Consider the following 24,405-nt stretch of genomic DNA (forward strand, 5'->3'; position numbering starts at 1 on the left):
TGCCTAATAAAAGAAAACATAATTCTAAGCAACTTTTCAATATTAATATATTATTTTAAGTGCTTTAAGTTATTTGCAAATGTAATCGCTATAGAAAGCAGCATTTGCTGGACTCCTGGTTGTTACTGTTAAACAATGTTGCAAAGGTGAGTCTCCTCCAGCAACACAGGTCTGTCAGTCTGCTGCCTTGTGTTACATTGTTTCAAGTGCCAGAGCCACCAGGGCAGAGACTAGAAAAGGACAGGCAAACGCTGCTTTTATTAGTATATATACAAATACCTCAAAAACCATTACACATTTATAATGAATGTATATTGCAAAGTTGCTTAAAATTTTATTTTCTTTTATGTGGCAAAAAATTATATTTTGGGTTGACTTGTCCTTAAAGGGAAATGCACACCTAGCCAGCAAACTGACCTTGTGTTAAGAATGCATTCTGCCTTTTAGCAAAAACTATTGGGCTTTTTTATTGTAATTAATATAAATTAGCATTGCAAATAAGCCCTAAGGTTTATTTCTACATTTACTAAATCTTCTTACAGTCGGTGCAAAGGCAGCTACGTTCCTTCCCCCCTTATTCTGCCTGTGTTTGGCTGAATAGATAAGGGTGAGTTTCTACCTGGACTAACATCCTGGGAAGAAGAGTCTTGCTAATTTATTATTATTAACATTTATGTATAAAGCGCCAACATATTCCGCAGCGCTGTACAATAAGTGGGTTTATACATTGGACATACAGAGTAACATATAAAGCAACCAATAACCGATACAAGAGGTAAAGAGAGCCCTGCCTAAATCCTTCCATGTTGGTTCTGAAGGTTGGGATTTGCCACTTGCTGAATAGCTTTTTCATTGTCCTGTATATAAAGCACACTGATAAATGCAGCAGTGCAGTTAATCAACAGTAAAACTAGCGGGGCACAAGAGAGAGGGGCACGCGTTCTTCTCTGCTTCCCTTGGCATCTGGCACAAACCTAGTGGAGGCGCTAATCGGCCCCTGCTGTGCCCCCAGTTATGCCCAAGCTCAGAGCAAGCACTTTTGCTTGGAACCAAAAAAACATAAATATTTGTATCTCTCACTGTTACAAAATGCATATGCTGAGGACTTCCCATACCAGGCAGTTAAACTGAAGAAGCTGCTCGGATGAGTAGTGAAATGTCTTCAATGACTACAGTCCAGTTGCTTTAGATTTATTAATACTAAATATACCATGAGCTGGATAAATGAAAATCTTCATAGTCATCTCTCACTGTATTTAGCACCAAAGTGACTATTCTCTCACTGTTTTGGAGCAGTGCCTTCAGAATCTAGTACAGGTATTGGACCCGTTATACAGAATGCTCGGGACCAAGGGTATTCTGGATAAGGGGTCTTTCCATAATTTGGATCTTCATACCTCATCCACTAAAAAAATAGGATTATTTTGCATTCAGTAAGGATAATATCTTAATTGGTATCAAATACAAAACACTGTTTTATTTTTACAGAGAAAATGGTAATCAGTTTTAAAAATCTGAATTATTTGATTAAAATGTAGTCTATGGGAGACAGGCTTTCCATAATTCAGAGCTTTCTGGATATGGGGTGTCCGGATAATGGATCCCATACCTGTAACTGCAACCCCTGAGGTTTGAAGGCCTTTCAATGTGTTGGACTTTTCGTGGGTGCAAGGAGAAATTGAATCTGAAGTAATTACTTTTTCCATCCCCACACAGGGTTCCATTTCCACTGGTTTCCCTGTCAGTAGGTGTCCTTGTGTGTGATCTGAAACTGTAGGATGCAGTGCCGGGCCAGGCTGGCCAGATGTTCTAGGCAACTAAGCTGGCCATCTCGGCTTCACCCCCAAGCATAAGTGCACATACACGGACACCATGATAACATTGGGGTATGGGTGGACAGACGAGCGAGTATCAGGGGGGCGTTGAAACACAGGTGGAAAGGGATCATAAGGACTAGGGGCAGGCAGACAAGAGGTACGTGCCTAGTGCCCCCCCCACCCAAGCATTGTGCCCTAGCCAGGTGCCTCATTTGCCTATTCCTAGTTCAGTTCCTGGGAGGTGGGACAGACCTACTGGCACCAAGGGCACATGTAGTAAAGTGCAAGGAGCAGCTCCTGTCTGTCCCCCTAAGGGACCTATTGCGAATGGGGCAGAATCGTTGCTTCACCAGCCGAATCATAGAAGACTTTAGTGAGGTGTCTGAGGGATGGAGAGGGTGCTGAGAGAGGGGACTTGGAGGCATGGCCGTGGGTGGAATACTAGTTATTACAAATTTACCAGCCGGTAAATTTGTAATACCAGCCCCAGCCTTGGTGGGTATTTTACCGGCCAGCCTTAGCTACGGCCCTTGTTCCACCCAAAGCAAACTTTAATGCTACATTCCATGCTTTCTTTTGGCCAACAATTTGGAGAGGGCACTTTCCCCATAAGGCTGTTTATACGCAGGCCAAGAATAGGAATTACATGAAGGTGGCACAAAAGGCTGATTTGTTGGATTACAGTTTTAAACATACACTTGTGCATATTTCTGACACCATAATATACTGGGAGAAGTTGTTGTGCCAGTTTCAGTACAGACAGAGCAGAGTATTTGCCATAGGCTCCCAGTAGGGGGAGATCTCTGGAAAGAAACTGTTTTTGTTAAAGAAACAGGAACAAAATATTAAAATATGATCTTGTCAGAAGTTTAGTTTATGGGAACACTGTGATATAAAACATCTTTCAATTTTATTTGCCATTTGCTGTTTAGTGCCATATTTTTTGTCTGCCTGAAATGCAGCACCAAATTGCAATGTATATACCTAACAATGAGACTTGCTGTGGAAGATGTTCTGCAGGCACTGCTGGAGGGCTGCAAGTTGCCCATCTTAGACTCAATCCATTATTCAGAACTTTAAGTGCTAGAACATGTTTTAGACCTTTTTATGAAAAGTCCAAAGTGAGGAACATACCCTCTGTATTAGCCCCAGGCTTCTGGGATTGAGCCCAAGTGAGGGTGATTAGTAGGCTACACAGAAGTTGATGGGCCCCACTGAGCACAATATCTTAAATGTTGGGGGTGGTGGCATGTTTACATATAATGAAACGGGATATCTCTCAGGACCCCCAGCATGTACCTAGCAGCTGCTGTCTGTTTTATGCCCTTGAGAACCTACAGGATGATTGCATTTCCTCTCCCTCATTTATAAATATTATTTTTCTTCCTACCTACCTTATTTCTCTTTAAACTAAGGTGTTACTGCTTGCCATAATACCCATTTGGACAGGGCCGGATTTCCCTCTGAGGCGCCCCGAGGCCGCCCCTGTGGGTGTCCCCCTCTGCGCATGTGCGAACGCGCCCCCAGTGCGCATGCGCGAATGCGACCCCCGTGCGCATGCGCGAACGCCCCTTCTCCCCAGTGTGCATGCGCAAACGCTCCTTTAAACTCCCATACGGAGCAGTGGGGAGAGGTCCCGACTGCTCCGTATGGGAGCCAAATTTAAAAATTCTCTTGCGGCGGGGCGGCATGCCGCCCCTAAACTTCTGCCGCCCTAGGCCCGGACCTTTGTGGCCTCTCCACAAATCCGGGCCTGCATTTGGACCAGATCTGTTACACACCTTGTTCTTCTTTCATTTCACCTTTCTATCAGGTAACAGGTCAGAGTAAACAAAGCCTCTTTAATATCTATGTAGTTATTCTTCACTGTGTTCAGCCCATCACACTTCAGATAATTTACATTTGTCATCATTCCATCATCCCCAGGATATGTTTATATCTATAGTTATGAAGGTTAGCAATAAATAATTGAGCCAAATAGCTGGATCACGCCATTTCTGGGGAAGGGGTGTAGTCGGGCTGACTACTGTTAATGAAGATGCAGTGGAGTAAGAACTAGTAGACTGTATGGAACCCTGTACACTTTATGCTCATGAAAGCTTTTGACATAACAGTATGGTCTGACGTCATACCCTGAAAGGTAATTGTAATCATCAAACATGAACTAAAGGAAGCATTACTGTCTGTTTGCAATATTAATTGCTTAATTTTCCTTTATTCTACATAGCTAGTATCTCCTAATGGCATCAATGTCCAGAGAAGGTTGCATGCATCTCCAAGAGCACGACTGATGGGCTACGTATCTGAGTATCGGAGTTAAAATGTACTTTCTAGATGACTGAGTGTGTGGTAACCTGATGTGGAGGTATTTTGCTTATTTTAAACAGTTTATATTAATAGACACAATGCTACATATCAGTATCATTGGTTGGGAAGAATTAGGACTGTTCACCTTGCAATTAACTGTATACTGTAATATTTGTAAACAAATTTTAGTTGGCCTTCCTTTTGCTATTTTCTGAACTGGTTGCCTTCCAGTTGTGCTTTTCTCCAGCCTAAAATACCGCTTTGTTGTTGGGGTCACTGACCCTGGCAACCAAAAAGCAGATCATAATGCTAGATTTATATTGTTATTTATATGTTTGATAACTTGTTAGGTTTCTGTTTAGAGCTTCTCTGCCTTTTAAATTATGGTAAGTGGGACCATAGCATCAATAATCTAACCGTTCCAACTCGAGAACCAAGTTAAATAATTCTAAAATCAGGTGGTCCCTATCACATTGACACACATACTACGGTCGGTTTTATCAGCAGCCAATTAACCTACCTGCCTGTTTTTGCTTGTGAGAGGAAACCCTTGCAAGCACTGGAGAACATAAAAACTCTTTTTAGTGCCATGGCTGGAATCAAGCAGTTTTGGGTCTGTTTCCCAATCTACTAACATAGGCAGAGGGTGATTATTGCATTCAAAAGTACAAGGCAGGATAAATGCAGGGCCAACTCCATAACTAATAACCCCAGAACAAATACAAGGAAACATATAGCAGTTTCAACCGCTATAAACCCTGAATACACCAATGATTCTGTTTTATTTTATGTGGCAGGAAGACCTGCATTGAGGACATTGGGAGCAACATCAGAGGGGTTGGTGAGCCACTGGTTGTGGATCACTGCATTAAGGTAAACCCATTCATTGCTATTGACATGGAAGTTACATGCAAAAGGGTGGAATAAATGTCCCTCTTGTGACTGTACCTGATGTTCATTAATGACAAGTGCCCTGGCTGATGCAAAGACCAACCTCCACACTATATTGCTTTCTTAAGCATGTTGAGCTGTTACCACTCTGCCCATGAACCAGGGTGCTTGTCATTTGACATTCAAAATGCCCCATGTAGCGCCAGTCTTTGAGCTATGGCACACAGGGCAGCTTCTCCTCTGACAAGATTTCAGTGGGACCCCCTGAAACTGCTAGTACAGGTAGTTCTCTGTTTGAAAAGTCTTTTGTTATTGGACCAAGAATTACCAAAACTGGCTTTGTCTGGTGGTTCCCATTAATGTTAATGAATTGCAGCAGGGATGCACTTGGGTGTTTATCTACAGGCTCTGTGTGTAATCAGCATCAGCTGTATCAAAGATCAGTTTCTTTGGCCAGGTCAGAAAATGATCAGATTGAAAAAGAAAAAATCTGTGCCAAGGAAATGCGGTTAGTCACAGGCCGTGCCCGGGGGCTTGCTTTTGTGCTTAGCAAGTGGAGAGCCTAACATCTAGTTGTATATGGGGTATTTATATTTTCAGGTGTTACTGCCTTTTTAAAGGGTCGATTTATAAACGGTTGAATAGAAAATTCTCCATAAAATCATTCCTAAAAGACTCCAACGCCTAAACAAGTAAATTGTGTACATGGTGATTATTCTAAAGACATATTTGTATTTTCATCCTTTGCTAAATATGCAGCAAATGTTTCCTATTTACATACTATGACTAAACAGCCACAGATTTCCCTAAACAGGGAAGATTTAGGAATATGTCACATGGCATCTCCCAGGCTTTGTTGCTTCTCGGACAGGAGATACAGTGCCTTAATCACTCCCTGTTGTGTGGTGTAATAAACTACATAATAACATATCCATTTATATTAAATGTGCATCACTAAGTGTTTACTTGGATGGGTTGGTGTTGCAACCTGGCAATGCATATGCCCCAGATATTGGATCTGTATATCCCCTATATACAAATATGATCTAAAAGGCATTTTCCTTACCCCACCTGTATATAGGGAATATTGTAATGTGTTGTAAAATATAAGGAGGTTAGAAGTCACCAAGAATATAAACAGATCAGTTACTGATCTTTCTTAGGGGTAAGGCACCTGATGCCCACGTGAATACTGCCCTAGACCCTGAATAAACAAAATAATACAAATGGTAAGCAGTATTACACATATATCGTTTATTTGATGCACAAAACAATCATGGATTTATCCAAAATTCAAAAAGTCAGTCCTACTAGAAGGGCAGAGGAACCTCAGCGCTCCATGTATGGAGGGAGGAGCTCAGGGACCATGGAGCACTGAGGTGTCTGTGTCCTTTCGGTGTGGCCGATTTTTTAATTAGAGACTATTAAGACAAAAGGCAACATGCTCAGTGCTTTTATACACACGGTTGGACTGGCCTGTACCACAATACCATGATATTCCCTGGTGGGCCCTTCCCTTTTTCTGTTTCACAACAGTAACTCCTTGCTACCTTTTCCAGGTGCTGCTTTTGCTTTTATTTATTCCCAGCTGTGTTCCCAGCTTATTTCACACTGAAAATATGTCACTTTCCCATATATGTAACATATTACTATAGATGTTGTGATGTTTCAGGAATCGCTAGTGAATGGTGGGCCCTTGGTGTCCATGTCCAACACTTTATACATGTTGTGGAACGCGGAGGTGACTCTTAATATATTCATTCTATAATACATTCATTTAATTGAGTCTACTGACAAATTATATTGCTAAGCGACATTTATGTAGTGAATAAAGTACTGTTTATGTTTTGTAAATCACAAGGATATTATTATAAATTACAGAGAAGTTCGGTGGCAATAGAAATTACAGGCTGGTGCTTTATACAGTTTCTACAGAGGTGACTTCTAAAATCTTCATATTTCCTTTTTAGCAGGGGGTGCATTACTCATTATAATACACACATTTTAATGAGCAATGTGACAGAAATTACATAACTAAGCCCCATTTATAAGGACATAATTTACAGGATATTCATGGCTTTTGTGTATTATAACAATATATTTGTGGCCTGGTGTATTATATAGTACTTAATGTACTCTTATTGTAAAATATAAGGATATTATGGGTCATCAAGGAGCTCCATATTAAAGCACGAGGCTGAAAGCCATGAATATCCTGATTGTAATACCCTGTAAATATAGGTTTATCCTGTAAGGCTGGGGAAATTAGTGACGGCTCGATGGGTAAGTTTTGCCCATTAGCAGATGTGTTGGACATATAGCTCCTGTTTCTGACACTGTAATATTGCAATGCAGCGCCCATTGCCATAGCTATCTTAGCCCCTTCCCGAATACCTCAAGCCTTACTAGTATAGCTCCATAGATACACTGCCCATAAGGTGCCCCTGGCTACTCAGCAGCTGGTAGGGAAACAGTAGGCTTGAAGTCCTGTTGGAGAAACATGAAAACCTACCCAGAGATGCAGTAGTGATAACAATTCTAGCATAATAGAAATAATAATTTATGATGATATTAGCAGTTACCTTGGAGTTCTTTGATGCTGAGTAACTTTATAGATTACAGGGTACAGAATGAGAAGGTATCGGTGCCAAGCCAAGGGTGACCGCTTGCCATCAACACCTCCCCCCTCTATATAGCCTGCTAACTTGCCAGAAAAGTCTTGCTATCCCTCTTCCCCCCCCCCCCCAACATATTTGCTCACCCAGTCTTGATTGTGGTTGTGCAATACCCCCAGGGGTGGAGTTTTAGAAGGCAGTAGAGGCATGTGCCTAAGGCCCCCTCACCTTCCCCATTGCTTCCTAGGCACATTCCTATTCTGCCAAATGCCTGCCTAGTTCTGGCCCTGGCAGGGGTACATTTGGTGCTCCCTTTGCTGCTATAATCAACTTGATAGAAGGGGACCTGTGTGGCAGCTTCTGAAAAGACTCCTAATGGCAGCTGTGCTCTCCTGAATTACACGGGGCGATAGTAGCTGCCGATATCGGTCACTTGGGCCGATATCGGCATCTTATCGGCCTTTGTAGGGGCAGAACCGAGGGGCCTGGCCGACCGATATCTGGCCTGAAATTGGGCAGATATCAATCGGCCAGGTTAGAAAATCCAGTTGGATTGGGGACCGTATTGGCTCGTTGATGCGGTCCCTGAACCGACTGCCCCATTGCCGCCCACATAATCCGAATTATTTTTTTTTTTTTACCTAAATGCTCCCCGATATGGCCCACCCGTAGGTGGGGATATCGTGTGAAGATCCGCTCGTTTGGCGACATCGCCAAGCGAGCGAATCTGCTCGTGTATGGGGACCTTTAGTCTTAATTTGCTAGTCCAAAGCTCAAAGACAATTTGTAGCTAAATAAATATTTTCCTAAACAAAGAAAACCAAATTGTGCCGATGAAACACTTTACTAACAGTCGCACCATTGGTTGAATTAGCACATGTTTGTACATGTGAGCAGTAACGCCACGTCAAGGCTTCAACCCTGTTACCGGCATTCACTCACCTTTCCCTCCGGGTGTAACGCCTCAGAGGAGAGCCAATGTCAATAATTTGCCATTGGCCCCCCTCATAACACAAACATGTCAACATAACAAACAAGGACAACAAGAGGCTTTAACTGCATGTGTCTATGAGTCCCACCCTTTGCTCATTTAACTTTAACCTTAACTTATTTAACTAAATTTGCAGGCTAAGGTAAAAAAAACCTCTGAAGCTGAAGCGGGTGCCAATTTGCCTCAGATAGGGAAAAAACCCTTGGCCTGGAAAAACTACAGAACTTTAGAACTATATGTATAACTAACAGGGTATGGGTTCTATAGACATGATGTGCAGGAAGGCAAAGCAGGCTGGGATCTTACTATCTACTCGCCTTCTTGTTACACCCTTAGCTCACATTCTCTCACACATTCTCTCTTAGAAAGTAAATACCTACTTACCTTGCTTGATGTACCAGATAAGTGACTGCCTCTCATAATTCCAGGCCTGATGGTACCCAGCAGTCTCATACTCTGGAAGATGGTATCCCAGGTGAAGGTGGAGATGTTGGTGCAAACAGGAGTTGCGGAGGATGATCCGGCCTTTGTGCAGCAGCGAGAGCTGATCTTGAAGCCCACAGTAGTGCCAACTGCCCGCTGATGTTATTTACCTATGCTCAATTGAAATACCATGGTGTTATTATTGGCTGGCTTACACACATCCCAATATACTCACTTCAGCCAGCTGGAACTTAAGAATGAAAAGCCCGGAACGCTGTTTCTGTCCCTTGGTGTAGCTTCATCTTCCTGGGCCCCAAGGAAAGACAGGGGCGGCTCTCCATTATGTGGCTGGAATAATTTTGCTGGTGGCTGCATGAAAGGGAAAAAATAATTATAGTTAATATGATACAAAATCTATTGTGAACAGTTGGCCATGTATTTTATAATATACAATAAAGCCTGCAATGGAAATATGCAACTTTTTATCATTTCTAATTTTGTATTCCCCACCCATATACTTACTGTTTGGGGCTGAAAGGGGGGTTCTGCGCCTTCCTGTTCCAGCACCACCCAATCGATGGATTTATAGAACGGGTGGTGCCTGATGTTCCCTCGCAGTCCAAGGCGCCATTTCGGCTTCCTTTTAAGAAGCTAAAGGATGAATGGAAAATTGTTTTAATATCACTAATGGATGAGAAATATATTTGTTGCAATACTTCTATTGCACTGTTGCGACCCACCTTGCCCAGAAGATGTTTTAGATCTTCATCCAGCCATTTAGGTATTTCGGGTTCATGGTATTTGGTGGCATGAATGAGCTCCTTTTCATCGCTGTTGTCAAAGGGCAGTTTGCCAGTGGCCATATCGCAGATGGTGATGCCAAGTGACCACCAGTCTACTGCTGCACTATAGGGGCTTCTTTGTAGAATCTTAAAAAGAAATATAAATCACTTAGCAAGTTGCAATATGGCATCTTTTACGTATATGTTTACTGGCTTAATATTGGCAACAGAGTTCCGTGGGTTTAGTTGGCCAATGAGTGTTGGGAGTAATGCATGAGACCAGTTGGTTCCCTTGCTTGGGTCAGAACAGTCATATTTGCCAGGACCCAATAAATGCTGTAAGGGTATAACTACATCTGCAAATATGGGTGATGCCTGGCACAATCCAGTTGGCACTAAAGCTCTGTATAAGCCTGAGATAGTAATACAATGTTTATCATGTAAGTATAACTGATGCAGTTAAGTTGGTTCTCTCCAATGACCCACTTGTACCAATACCTACACTATATTGCGTCTTGGTATTTTAATGGGGCAAGTGTTGTGCCACCATCTTCTTAGTACCTTCCGAGCCTCCCTTGTGCACGCACAGTAAAGTAATATGAGAAAATGTAACTACTGTATGCAGAAGCCACAAGGGAGCCTTGGTGACTATCGGTAAGATGGCAACCTGGCACATATGGAGTATGCAATTATTTCCATTGGTCCAGGGAAAAAAGAGTTATTAAACTTGGGAGTGCCTATACCCCCCCAGTATATTACTCTTTCCTTGTCCTTTAATAATTATTTTTCTAACAGTTAAACCTTTACATCTTTGAAAGACATCAGCTGTATTGTATATTCTGTTCTGTTGTTCTGGGCACATTCTCCTATACTTCTTGCTTTTACTAGGTTTGTATATGCATATCTCACCTCCGGGGCCATGTATCCCACAGTTCCAGCCCAGCCAGTCGTGGTGTCGCCACGGAAGATGTTCTGCTTAGCCAGGCCGAAATCAGAGATCCTTACGTGCCCTCGATGGTCCAACAGAATGTTCAGGGGTTTAATGTCTCTGTAATATAACGATAAAAGGAATTAGATTAAAAAAGACAAGGGCTGCTGATTTGCAGCAATGTTACAGGAAAATTCTGTACTGACCGGTGGATAATCCCCTTGCTTTGCAGGAACTGCAGGCCGCAGATCATCTCCGCTGAATGGAACCTTTTAAACAGGGAAATAATGGTTACCTCCATAAAGATTATCATGTCATATGTTGGCTTTTGTTTCAATAATAAGAAAATAATTGACTACTAAATTTAAAGACGATGCTCCCTAGTGTCAAAATGTACTTATTGTATTATTCCATCCTTTCTGTAGGTACAATTTGTATAAATCTATTTATTAGTGATATTGTACCTGTACCAGTATAATACTTACCGTACTCTCTGTATGTCTAGGCTGCCGTATCGATCCAGCTCATCTTCAAGGCTTCCCCCACTCAGGAATTCCATGACATAAAAGGCGTGCCGCTGGTTACACAGACAATTGCAAAGTCAAGAGGAGGAAGAAATGGCACAAGACTTACAACATAGGGTAGTACTTCATTTTATTAATTACACTATGGTGCAAATAAATGGAACAAGTTATAGATAGAGTAAGAAATCCTTATTTTTTCCAGTAACAAACATCCTATAAATGCTGCATGAATATAAGGCACGCTGCATGTTGTTATTAATCTGTGCAGGCAGAAGGTAGTCCAGGTATGGGATCCGTTATCCGGAAACCCGTTATTCAGAAAGTTCCGAATTACGGAAAGCCTGTCTCCCATAGGCTCCATTTTAATCAAATAAATCAGATTTTTAAAATTGATTTCCTTTTTCTTTGTAAAAATAAAACAGTGCTTTGTATTTGATCCCAACTAAGATATAATTAATCCTTACTGGATGCAAAATAATCCTATTGGGTTTAATTAATGTTTTATTGATTTTTTAGTAGACTTAAGGTATGGAGATCCAAGTTACGGAAAGACTCCTTATCTGAAATACACTTGGTCCCAAGCATTCTGGATAACAGGTCCTATACCTGTACTGGATATATAAATCCTGCATAAACATGTATGGGGAGTGCAAGGCAAGCAGGCCTTATATAATGTGTAGAATGGCTTTAGGAAGGCATTTGTTTTATAAACGGTGCTGTATATTTTGTTTGCTTGTTATGTGGGGCCATGTCATTTGTAATGGCTATAATATATATAATATGTAGGGCATTATGTAAGGGGATCAGATGTATGACTATAGCAGTTGGTTGTACCTGCGTTTGAAAAGCGGCATAGCCTTGGCAAAGGAACCGGCAGTCTCTGGCGATGTTCAGTACACGGGCCTCAGTAAGAAGGCTGCTGTAATCCGTGTCTTTGGTTTTCCGGACGGATTTTACAGCCACATGTTTCTTTCTGCCTCCTAATGTAGCCAGTATAACCTGAGAAAGGCATGAAAAGAGTCAATATATGTAACTGTGTTATTAGAGCACAAAGAAATTATTCATATTTTTTTGTTAAACATGATTGAAAATAATCCCCAGATAATTCATTTATTTTACTTTCTACCACATTTAGGATTAATAGACAACAAAATAGAGCTGAATGTAATGGGAAGCAATCACTCACTTTGCCGAATCCTCCTTTTCCCAGCTGAGAATAGAAATTGTAGCTGGAGATGCTGAGTGGGTTTGGCCTTGAAGGTTGAGCTTGGGATCTCACGGCTCCGGCTTCTCCTAGTGGGGAAAAGAGAGTTTATTTACAGCTTATGGAATAATAATAGTTATACAGCTCTACTGGACACAGTTACATTTTTGTTGAATTATATCTGTTCCCATACACCTGGGCAAAATGAGTGCCTTGTATTGCATGTGGGGTATAGGTGCTTAATTGCACCAGTGCAGTTACCCTTAGCGACCAATTAGATCTGTGCTTTCAAGGTGAATAACACCATTTCAAGCTTTGTGCTAATCGGTCGCTATAGGAAAATGCAATTGTGCTATTTAACTCCTGAATTAGTTACAGAGTCTTAAACAACTATCACACTAGTTTATTAAGGGGCATTTGGCAATCACATGGGCCAATCATTTTTGCAATTCAGCCATTTTTAAGTGATTTCTTATTACCTTCATCACTCTCCTTCCTTCTCCGTTTCTCCTCTCTGCAGCACTCATCTGGCGGCTGCTCCTCAGGACTCCTCTCTCTCTTCTTCTTTAACTTCTCTTCTTCCTCTTCTTTACTCTCTCGTCTTCTCTTCTTCTCCTCTGAGTGTCTGGGGCTCCTGTCGCTAAAATTTGGACGACTCCTCTTCATTTTGTTCTGTAAGATCTTGACAAACTCCCTGCTGCTTCTTCTCTGAAGTCTTCTCTCCAACTGTCATTTCCCAACGGTTGAGGTCTCTTGCCCTGATGACATGGTCACATGGGCACAGGCTGCTAGATACCATTGCAGCACAGAGCCAGGTACATATCCCAACCTGGGCACAGACTGCTAGATACCATTGTAGCACAGAGCCAAGTACATATCCCAACCTGGGCACAGACTGCTAGATACCATTGTAGCACAGAGCCAGGTACATATCCCAACCTGAGCACAGACTGCTAGATACCATTGTAGCACAGAGCCAAGTACATATCCCAACCTGGGCACAGGCTGTTAGATACCATTGTAGCACAGAGCCAGGTACATATCCCAACCTGGGCACAAGCTGTTAGATACCATTGCAATATATAGTATAGGCTCAAAAAAGGGTTTGAGGACAAATGTCCCTATAAACCATGGTTTAATTATAAAGCTTCCAATGCAGTACAGGTATGGCATCTGTTATCCAGAATGAGCAGAACCTGGCGTTTTCTGGATAAGAAGTTTTTCTGCAATTTGGATCTCCATACCTTAAAATTGAGTTTATAGGAGATGGTCTTTCTGTATTTCAGAGCTTTCTGGATAACGACTTTCCAGATAATGGATCCCATACCAGTATTACAATTGCTCACTATAACAAATACACAAAATGCTGATATTGTTTGATATCCTTTATTGACATATTTATTGTATATTCTTTACCACATCTGATACAAACTGGTGTTCCTTGAAATGTAAGGACCAATGGTTGGGTGAGCAGGAAGACCCTCTGACACCTGGGCCTACAAGGAGTTTCCCAAGCAGCCTGCTGGGCCAGTCCAACCCTGATATTCAGTTACCTTTACATCAAGAAAAGTCAGCACATTCAAATAAAAACCTTAACATATTTCCAAGGAGCATATAAGGCAAGAAACAAGAAATCTAGAGATAGAGATACTAATTCCAAGCACAGGCACAAGCAATAAGCAATCAGTTGTCAATTATTTTTGATCAGACTGCTCCAAGCTGACAATCAAAGGCTGTATAGGGGATGTGATAGCAAGTATCTTTTAGAAATTGGGTATGTTAAAACAGTGCTTCATCATCACTGTGACAAATACCCCGTAGGTGGAGGTAACTTGTACTATGGATTTCCACCAGCATTAGTGCATCTTTTCCATACTTCCTCTTAAGCAACCTCTAACTCCTCCCAGCGTCCTCCACCTCGGCCGGGCCCCCTTTAATGGTAAAATCGTCCGGGCCTGGGACGACTGTCCCCCCTGTGCCCCCCTGATGGCGGCCCTGCCCGAGCCACACAATGTATGAACCCAATACTGCCTCATCCACCCTTACCTTAAATAAATACAGAGCAGTACAGCAGGGATTGGTGGCTGACATCTTGAGCCTACTGACATTCTTTTCCCAGTTCTCTGATAGCGATCACTAAACAAAAGCTTGGGCATATCAAGTCAATATCAGATCAGCTACAACTGCTTATGTTCCTGGCCGTAAGAGAGAAGGGAAAAAGAAGTCAAGTAGGGAAACCCCCATGCTATTATGGGTTTTATTTACAGGTACTGGCAGAGGGGGGGGGGGGGGTAGGGTCCTGTGTTATATAAATACATTTCATTATGCTTTAAGGGTCTTATTTCACTGGTTCTAGTTTCTACAAGGGGTAACGTTGCTTGGTTGGGGCTGCTGACTAGTTCCGAGGGGCTAGTAGTCTCTGTATTTAACTGTGCCCCTAAAAGTGAAATCTTCAATGAAGGGCTGTCAGGAGCATTGTGTAAGGTGGCAGTAAGCAGCTTGTTGCCTCCCTTCCGTATGGATGGTATAGCTCTGCCTCCATTGCATTCCGTTTTCTATCACTCAGTCGTTTGCTAGCCACATTCATAGCAAAAGGCCTTTGGAAATCTGTATTAGTGGATGTTATATTGTGTTTCTTCTTAACAGAAAGGCAAGCACGATCCATATGCATATATCCCTCTAAACAAAGCCACCCTTAACCGAAGGTAATTCTACTACTGTCGCTTGCACCAGGGAGAGCAATGCCTGGTTCTTTATTGTTAATGGGGCACAACTGTATATTCGTTTTGTATGTGAGCAATTGCTGATAAATAGTATTTTGTAACCTTTAATAATTTCCCTCATTGGAATCTACAAAACATGGCAGATCTTGAGGGGCAGAGTTCCTTCTTATGCTTCATTTATTCTATTTTTTTTTTGCTGTTTTTTTTCCCTTTAAGATTTGTCTTTATGTTCATAATAGCCTTTCTTTTGTCTTCTTGTATATTACTCATTTCCAAAAAAGCCTGTTATTAATATTTATTTAAAAAGTTGGATATATTTAAATAAAAAAGAGTATAGTTTATCTCTTGGATACATGTATTTGAAACCACTTTGTTTCTACTTTTAGGATAAAAGCAAAGATGCAAGGTGAGTTTAAAGGCCTGGTGAGAGCGGCACAAAGAGGGGCACAGAGTGGACTGAAAAAGAGAAAAGACAGGAGGCTTTAAGGTTTCACCTTCAAAGTGCAAGAATGTGTTTAATGCCGGGTGTGTAATGGGGAGCCAGCAACCTCTCTCTCGAGCCGCTCACCCCCTAGGAAGAAGTACATTGCTCTGCCATTTACTCTGGGAAACTGCCTTTATAAGGATTACCTGGAAAACTAGGAGAACAAGTCATTCATTTCCCACTTAATCGTTGTGATATATAAGCTGCCATGGATTCTCTATACAAAATACAACCCATTTAAATGTCACTTTTTTGAGTGATGCAAGTGAAATTGTTTTCCCCTACCTCAGGAAATGTCATTTTTTGCACTCGGCATTAGAGCTCTCGATGCTACGGTGAGATCTGAATATTGAGAAATCTGTTATCAGCCTTATTTCCAACAGCACGGTGGCATGCAGGTCACACACAGAACAATGGGCAACTCTTAATGGATGAATTGGCGCTCCTCTCTTTACCTAACAGGTCAAACCATACAAGGCTGTATGTGGGTTTTGCCAGCAAAGATTCAATATTCACCTGCCTGAATGTCTTGCCAGCTCTGAAAAGGTTTATCGTCTGTCTGAATGTGGTCGGAGTGGTAACAGCCCCCTTATACCCACTCAGCTGATGTCCTTCTTCTGTAAAAAACTTAACATTTGTCATTGTAAGACATTTAGTAATCATTTGCTACAGGGATGACCAATAAGAACTGTGATTGGTTATTTGATAGCCCAATGATGACTGGCAGACTACTACTCCAAATCTTGTCTTCAAGTCAGAAATTCCAAATGAAAACCTGCATTGAGGACATTGGGAGCAACATCAGAGGGGTTGTTGAACCACTGGTTGTGGATCACTGCATTAAGGTAAACCCATTCATTGCTATTGCCATGGAAGTTACATGCAAAAGGGTGGAATAAATGGCCCTCTCTGCTTGTGACTGTACCTGATGTTCATTAATGACAAGTGCCCTGGCTGATGCAAAGACCAACCTCCACACCATGTTGCTTTCTTAAGCATGTTGAGCTGTTACCACTCTGCCCATGAACCAAGGTGCTTGTCATTTGACATTCAAAATGCCCCATGTAGCGCCAGTCTTAGAGGTATGGCACACAGGTCAGCTTCTCCTCTGACAAGATTTCAGTGGGACCCCCTGAAACTGCTAGTACAGGTAGTTCTCTGTTTGAAAAGTCTTTTGTTATTGGACCAAGAATTACCAAAACTGGCTTTGTCTGGTGGTTCCCATCCATGTTAATGAATTGCAGCAGGGATGCACTTGGGTGTTTATCTACACGCTCTGTGTGTCATCAGCATCAGCTGTATAAAAGATCAGTTTCTTTGGCCAGGTCAGAAAATGATCGGATTGAAAAAGAAAAAATCTGTGCCCAGGAAATGCGGTTAGTCACAGGCCGTGCCCAGGGGCTTGCTTTGTGCTTAGCAAGTGGAGAGCCTAACATCTAGTCGTATATGGGGTATTTATATTTCCAGGTGTTACTGCCTTTTTAAAGGGTCAATTTATAAACGCTTGAATAGAAAATTCTCCATAAAATCATTCCTAAAAGACTCCAACGCCTAAACAAGTAAATTGTGTACATAGTGATTATTCTAAAGAAACATTTGTATTTTCATCCTTTGCTAAATATGCAGCAAATGTTTCCTATTTACATACTATGACTAAACAGCCACAGATTTCGCTAAACAGGGAAGATTTAGGAATATGTCACATGGCATCTCCCAGGCTTTGTTGCTTCTCAGACAGGAGATACAGTGTCTGAATCACTCCCTGTTGATTTAAACAGTGAGTTCCACAATGTGTGGTGTAATAAACTACATAATAACATATCCATTTCTATTAAATGTGCCCCTAAGTGTTTACTTGGATGGGTTGGCGTTGCAACCTGGCAATGCATATGCCCCAGATATTGGATCTGTATATCCCCTATATACAAATATGATCTAAAAGGCATTTTCCTTGCCCCACCTGTATATAGGGAATATTGTAATGTGTTGTAAAATATAAGGAGGTTAGAAGTCACCGAGACTATAAACAGATCAGTTACTGATCTTTCTTAGGGGTAAGGCACCTGATGCCCATGTGAATACTGCCCTAGACCCTGAATAAACAGAATAACACAAATGGTAAGCAGTATTACACATATATCATTTATTTGATGCACAAAACAATCATGGATTTATCCAAAATTCAAAACATCACTCCTACTAGAAGGGTAGAGGAACCTCAGCGCTCCATGTAAGGAGGGAGAAGCTCAGGGACCATGGAGCACTGAGGTGTCTGTGTCCTTTCGGTGTGGCTGATTTTTTAATTAGAGACTATTAAGACAAAAGGCAACATGCTCAGTGCTTTTATACACGGTTGGACTGGCCTGTACCACAATACCATGATATTCCCTGGTGGGCCCTTCCCTTTTTCTGTTTCACAATATTAACTCCTTGCTAACTTTTCCAGGTGCTGCTTTTGCTTTTATTTATTCCCAGCTGTGTTCCCAGCTTATTTCACACTGAAAATATGTCACTTTCCCATATACGTAACATATTACTATAGATGTTGTGATGTTTTAGGAATCGCTAGTGAATGGTGGGCCCTTGGTGTCCATGTCCAACACTTTATACATGTTGTGGAACGCGGAGGTGACTCTTAATATATTCATTCTATAATACATTCATTTAATTGAGTCTACTGACAAATTATATTGCTAAGCGACATTTATGTAGTGAATAAAGTACTGTTTATGTTTTGTAAAACACAAGGATATTATAAATTACAGAGAAGTTCGGTGGCAATAGAAATTACAGGCTGGTGCTTTATACAGTTTCTACAGAGGTGACTTCTAAAATCTTCATATTTGCTTTTTAGCAGGGGGTGCATTACTCACTATAATACACACATTTTAATGAGCAATGTGACAGAAACAACATAACTAAGCCCCATTTATAAGGACATAATTTACAGGATATTCATGGCTTTTGTGTATTATAACAATATATTTGTGGCTCTGGTGTATTATATAGTACTTAATGTACTCTTATTGTAAAATATAAGGATATTATGGGTCATCAAGGAGCTCCATATTAAAGCACGAGGCTGAAAGCCATGAATATCCTGATTGTAATACCCTATAAATATAGGTTTATCCTGTAAGGCGGGGGAAATTAGTAACGGCTCGATGGGTAAGTTTTGCCCATTAGCAAATGTGTTGGACATATAGCTCCTGTTTCTGACACTGTAATATTGCAATGCAGCGCCCATTGCCATAGCTATCTTAGCCCCTTCCCGAATACCTCAAGCCTTACTAGTATAGCTCCATAGATACACTGCCCATAAGGTGCCCCTGGCTACTCAGCAGCTGGTAGGGAAGCAGTAGGCTTGAAGTCTTGTTGGAGAAACATGAAAACCTACCCAGAGATGCAGTAGTGATAACAATTCTAGCATAATAGAAATAATTTATGATGATCTTAGCAGTTACCTTGGAGTTCTTTGATGCTGAGTAAGTTTATAGATTACAGGGTACAGAATGAGAAGGTATAGGTGCCAAGCCAAGGGTGACCGCTTGCCATCAACACCTCCCCCCTCTATATAGCCTGCTAATTTGCCAGAAAAGTCTTGCTATCCCTCTTCCCCCCCCCCCCCAACATATTTGCTCACCCAGTCTTGATTCTGGTTGTGCAATACCCCCAGGGGTGGAGTTTTAGAAGGCAGTAGAAGCATGTGCCTAAGGCCCCCTCACCTTCCCCATTGCTTCCTCGGCACATGCCTATTCTGCCAAATGCCTGCCTAGTTCTGGCCCTGGCAGGGGTACATTTGGTGCTCCCTTTGCTGCTATAATCAACTTGATAGAAGGGGACCTGTGACCTGTGTGGCAGCTTCTGAAAAGACTCAGGCCTAATGGCAGCTGTGCTCTCCTGAATTACACGGGGCGATAGTAGCTGCCGATATCGGTCACTTGGGCCGATATCGGCATCTTATCGGGCTTTGTAGGGGCAGAACCGAGGGGCCTGGCCGACCGATATCTGGCCTGAAATTGGGCAGATATCAATCGGCCACGTTAGAAAATCCAGTTGGATTGGGGACCGTATTGGCTCGTTGATGCGGTCCCTGAACCGACTGCCCCATTGCCGCCCACATAATCCGATCGTTTGGCCCCAGGGCCAAATGATCGGATTATTTTTTTTTTTTACCTAAATGCTCCCCGATATGGCCCACCCGTAGGTGGGGATATCGTGTGAAGATCCGCTCGCTTGGCGACTTCGCCAAGCGAGCGAATCTGCTCATGTATGGGGACCTTTAGTCTTAATTTGCTAGTCCAAAGCTCAAAGACAATTTGTAGCTAAATAAATCTTTTCCTAAACAAAGAAAACCAAATTGTGCCGATGAAAAACTTCACTAACAGTCGCACCATTGGTTGAATTAGCACATGTTTGTACATGTGAGCAGTAACGCCACGTCAAGGCTTCAACCCTGTTACCGGCATTCACACACCTTTCCCTCCGGGTGTAACGCCTCAGAGGAGAGCCAATGTCAATAATTTGCCATTGGCCCCCCTCATAACACAAACATGTCAACATAACAAACAAGGACAACACGAGGCTTTAACTGCACGTGTCTATGAGTCCCACCCTTTGCTCATTTAACTTTAACCTTAACTGATTTAACTAAATTTGCAGGCTAAGGTAAAAAAAACCTCTGAAGCTGAAGCGGCTGGTAATTTGCCTCAGATAGGGAAAAAACCCTTGTCCTGGAAAAACTACAGAACTTTAGAACTATATATATAACTAACAGGGTATGGGTTCTATAGACATGATGTGCAGGAAGGCAAAGCAGGCTGGGATCTTAGTATCTGCTCGCCTTCTTGTTACACCCTTAGCTCACATTCTCTCACACATTCTCTCTTAGAAAATAAATACCTACTTACCTTGCTTGATGTACCAGATAAGTGACTGCCTCTCATAATTCCAGGCCTGATGGTACCCAGCAGTCTCATACTCTGGAAGATGGTATCCCAGGTGAAGGTGGAGATGTTGGTGCAAACAGGAGTTGCGGACGATGATCCGGCCTTTGTGCAGCGAGAGCTGATCTTGAAGCCCACAGTAGTGCCAACTGCCCGCTGATGTTATTTACCTATGCTCAATTGAAATACCATGGTGTTATTATTGGCTGGCTTACACACATCCCAATATACTCACTTCAGCCAGCTGGAACTTAAGAATGAAAAGCCCGGAACGCTGTTTCTGTCCCTTGGTGTAGCTTCATCTTCCTGGGCCCCAAGGAAAGACAGGGGCGGCTCTCCATTATGTGGCTGGAATAATTTTGCTGGTGGCTGCATGAAAGGGAAAAAATAATTATAGTGAATATGATACAAAATCTATTGTGAACAGTTGGCCATGTATTTTATAATATACAATAAAACCTGCAATGGAAATATGCAACTTTTCATCATTTCTAATTTTGTATTCCCCACCCATATACTTACTGTTTGGGGCTGAAAGGGGGGTTCTGCGCCTTCCTCTTCCAGCACCACCCAATCGATGGATTTATAGAACGGGTGGTGCCTGATGTTCCCTCGCAGTCCAAGGCGCCATTTCGGCTTCCTTTTAAGAAGCTAAAGGATGAATGGAAAATTGTTTTAATATCACTAATAGATGAGAAATATATTTGTTGCAATACTTCTATTGCACTGTTGCGACCCACCTTGCCCAGAAGATGTTTTAGATCTTCATCCAGCCATTTAGGTATTTCGGGTTCATGGTATTTGGTGGCATGAATGAGCTCCTTTTCATCGCTGTTGTCAAAGGGCAGTTTGCCAGTGGCCATATCGCAGATGGTGATGCCAAGTGACCACCAGTCTACTGCTGCACTATAGGGGCTTCTTTGTAGAATCTTAAAAAGAAATATAAATCACTTACCAAGTTGCAAAATGGCATCTTTTAAGTATGTTTACTGGCTTAATATTGGCAACAGAGTTCCATGGGTTTAGTTGGCCAATGAGTGTTGGGAGTAATGCATGAGACCAGTTGGTTCCCTAGCTTGGGTCAGAACAGTCATATTTGCCAGGACCCAATAAATGCTGTAAGGGTATAACTACATCTGCAAATATGGGTGATGCCTGGCACAATCCAGTTGGCACTAAAGCTCTGTATAAGCCTGAGATAGTAATACAATGTTTATCATGTAAGTATAACTGATGCAGTTAAGTTGGTTCTCTCCAATGACCCACTTGTACCAATACCTACAGTATATTGCATCTTGGTATTTTAATGTGGCAAGTGTTGTGCCACCATCTTCTTAGTACCTTTCCGAGTCTCCCTTGTGCACGCACAGTAAAGTAATATGAGAAAATGTAACTACTGTATGCAGAAGCCACAATGGAGCCTTGGTGACTATCGGTAAGATGGCAACCTGGCACATGTGGAGTATGCAATTATTTCTATTGGTCCAGGGAAAAAAGAGTTATTAAACTTGGGAGTGCCTATACCCCCCCAGTATATTACTCTTTCCTTGTCCTTTAATAATTATTTGTCTAACAGTTAAACCTTTACATCTTTGAAAGACATCAGCTGTATTGTATATTCTGTTCTGTTGTTCTGGGCACATTCTCCTATACTTCTTGCTTTTACTAGGTTTGTATATGCATATCTCACCTCCGGGGCCATGTATCCCACAGTTCCAGCCCAGCCAGTCGTGGTGTCGCCACGGAAGATGTTCTGCTTAGCCAGGCCGAAATCAGAGATCCTTACGTGCCCTCGATGGTCCAACAGAATGTTCAGGGGTTTAATGTCTCTGTAATATAACGATAAAAGGAATTAGATTAAAAAAAGACAAGGGCTGCTGATTTGCAGCAATGTTACAGGAAAATTCTGTACTGACCGGTGGATAATCCCCTTGCTATGCAGGAACTGCAGGCCGCAGATCATCTCCGCTGAATGGAACCTTTTAAACAGGGAAATAATGGTTACCTCCATAAAGATTATCATGTCATATGTTGGCTTTTGTTTAAACAATAAGAAAATAATTGACTACTAAATTTAAAGATGATGCTCCCTAGTGTCAAAATGTACTTATTGTATTATTCCATCCTTTCTGTAGGTACAATTTGTATAAATCTATTTATTAGTGATATTGTACCTGTACCAGTATAATACTTACCGTACTCTCTGTAGGTCTAGGCTGCCGTATCGATCCAGCTCATCTTCAAGGCTTCCCCCACTCAGGAATTCCATGACATAAAAGGCGTGCCGCTGGTTACACAGACAATTGCAAAGTCAAGAGGAGGAAGAAATGGCACAAGACTTACAACATAGGGTAGTACTTCATTTTATTAATTACACTATGGTGCAAATAAATGGAACAAGTTATAGATAGAGTAAGAAATCCTTATTTTTTCCAGTAACAAATATCCTATAAATGCTGCATGAATATAAGGCACGCTGCATGTTGTTATTAATCTGTGCAGGCAGAAGGTAGTCCAGGTATGGGATCCGTTATCCGGAAAGCCGTTATCCAGAAAGTTCCGAATTACGGAAAACCTGTCTCCCATAGGCTCCATTTTAATCAAATAAATCAGATTTTTAAAATTGATTTCCTTTTTCTTTGTAAAAATAAAACAGTGCTTTGTATTTGATCCCAACTAAGATATAATTAAACCTTACTGGATGCAAAATAATCCTATTGGGTTTAATTAATGTTTTATTGATTCTTTAGTAGACTTAAGGTACAGAGATCCAAGTTACGGAAAGACTCCTTATCTGGAATACACTTGGTCCCAAGCATTCTGGATAACAGGTCCTATACCTGTACTGGATATATAAATCCTGCATAAACGTGTATGGGGAGTGCAAGGCAAGCAGGCCTTATATAATGTGTAGAATGGCTTTAGGAAGGCATTTGTTTTATAAACGGTGCTGTATATTTTGTTTGCTTGTTATGTGGGGCCATGTCATTTGTAATGGCTATAATATATATATAATATGTAAGGGGATCAGATGTATGACTATAGCAGTTGGTTGTACCTGCGTTTGAAAAGCGGCATAGCCTTGGCAAAGGAACCGGCAGTCTCTGGCGATGTTCAGTACACGGGCCTCAGTAAGAAGGCTGCTGTAATCCGTGTCTTTGGTTTTCCGGACGGATTTTACAGCCACATGTTTCTTTCTGCCTCCTAATGTAGCCAGTATAACCTGAGAAAGGCATGAAAAGAGTCAATATATGTAACTGTGTTATTAGAGCACAAAGAAATTATTCGTATTTTTTTGTTACACATGATTAAAAATAATCCCCAGATAATTTAAATTGTTTTACTTTCTACCACATTTAGGATTTATAGACAACAAAATAGAGCTGAATATAATGGGAAGCAATCACTCACTTTGCCGAATCCTCCTTTTCCCAGCTGAGAATAGAAATTGTAGCTGGAGATGCTGAGTGGGTTTGGCCTTGAAGGTTGAGCTTGGGATCTCACGGCTCCGGCTCCTCCTAGTGGGGAAAAGAGAGTTTATTTACAGCTTATGGAATAATAATAGTTATACAGCTCTACTGGACACAGTTAAATTTTTTTTTAATTATATCTGTTCCCATACACCTGGGCAAAATGAGTGCCTTTCATTACATTGGGGGAGTTGATGTTAAGTTTCACCATTAAAGTTCCCCACAGCAACCAAACAGACCGTTGCTTTTCATTTCTAAGCTGAAGTACACTGTTTACGCCTGCTAATTGGTGCTTTTGGC

At 41.6% G+C, this 24,405-nt stretch overlaps 1 protein-coding gene across 3 annotated transcripts in view; it reads left to right on the plus strand.

Moving 5' to 3' along the window:
* Positions 1 to 21,106, plus strand: part of stn1 (STN1, CST complex subunit) — a 62,074-nt gene extending 40,968 nt beyond the window's left edge. Inside the window, exons 10-14 of one of the 3 annotated variants that reach the window (XR_004223463.1) lie at positions 4,049 to 4,182; positions 4,922 to 4,997; positions 11,260 to 11,395; positions 15,592 to 16,534; positions 20,644 to 21,106. Coding sequence is in view for 1 of the 3 variants with exons in the window: in XM_031904991.1 (XP_031760851.1) it covers positions 4,045 to 4,058 (14 nt within the window). In the remaining 2 variants the exon portion in view is untranslated. Of the gene's footprint in view, positions 1 to 4,044; positions 4,183 to 4,921; positions 4,998 to 9,049; positions 9,520 to 11,259; positions 11,396 to 15,591; positions 16,535 to 20,643 lie in introns of those variants that run through there. The other 2 variants (XR_004223462.1, XM_031904991.1) reach the window with 2 other exon arrangements.
* Positions 21,107 to 24,405: the final 3,299 nt, after the last annotated feature.

The sequence above is a fragment of the Xenopus tropicalis genome, chromosome 7 (genome assembly GCF_000004195.4).
Source record: "Xenopus tropicalis strain Nigerian chromosome 7, UCB_Xtro_10.0, whole genome shotgun sequence".
In the NCBI taxonomy this organism is placed as follows: Eukaryota; Metazoa; Chordata; class Amphibia; order Anura; family Pipidae; genus Xenopus; species Xenopus tropicalis.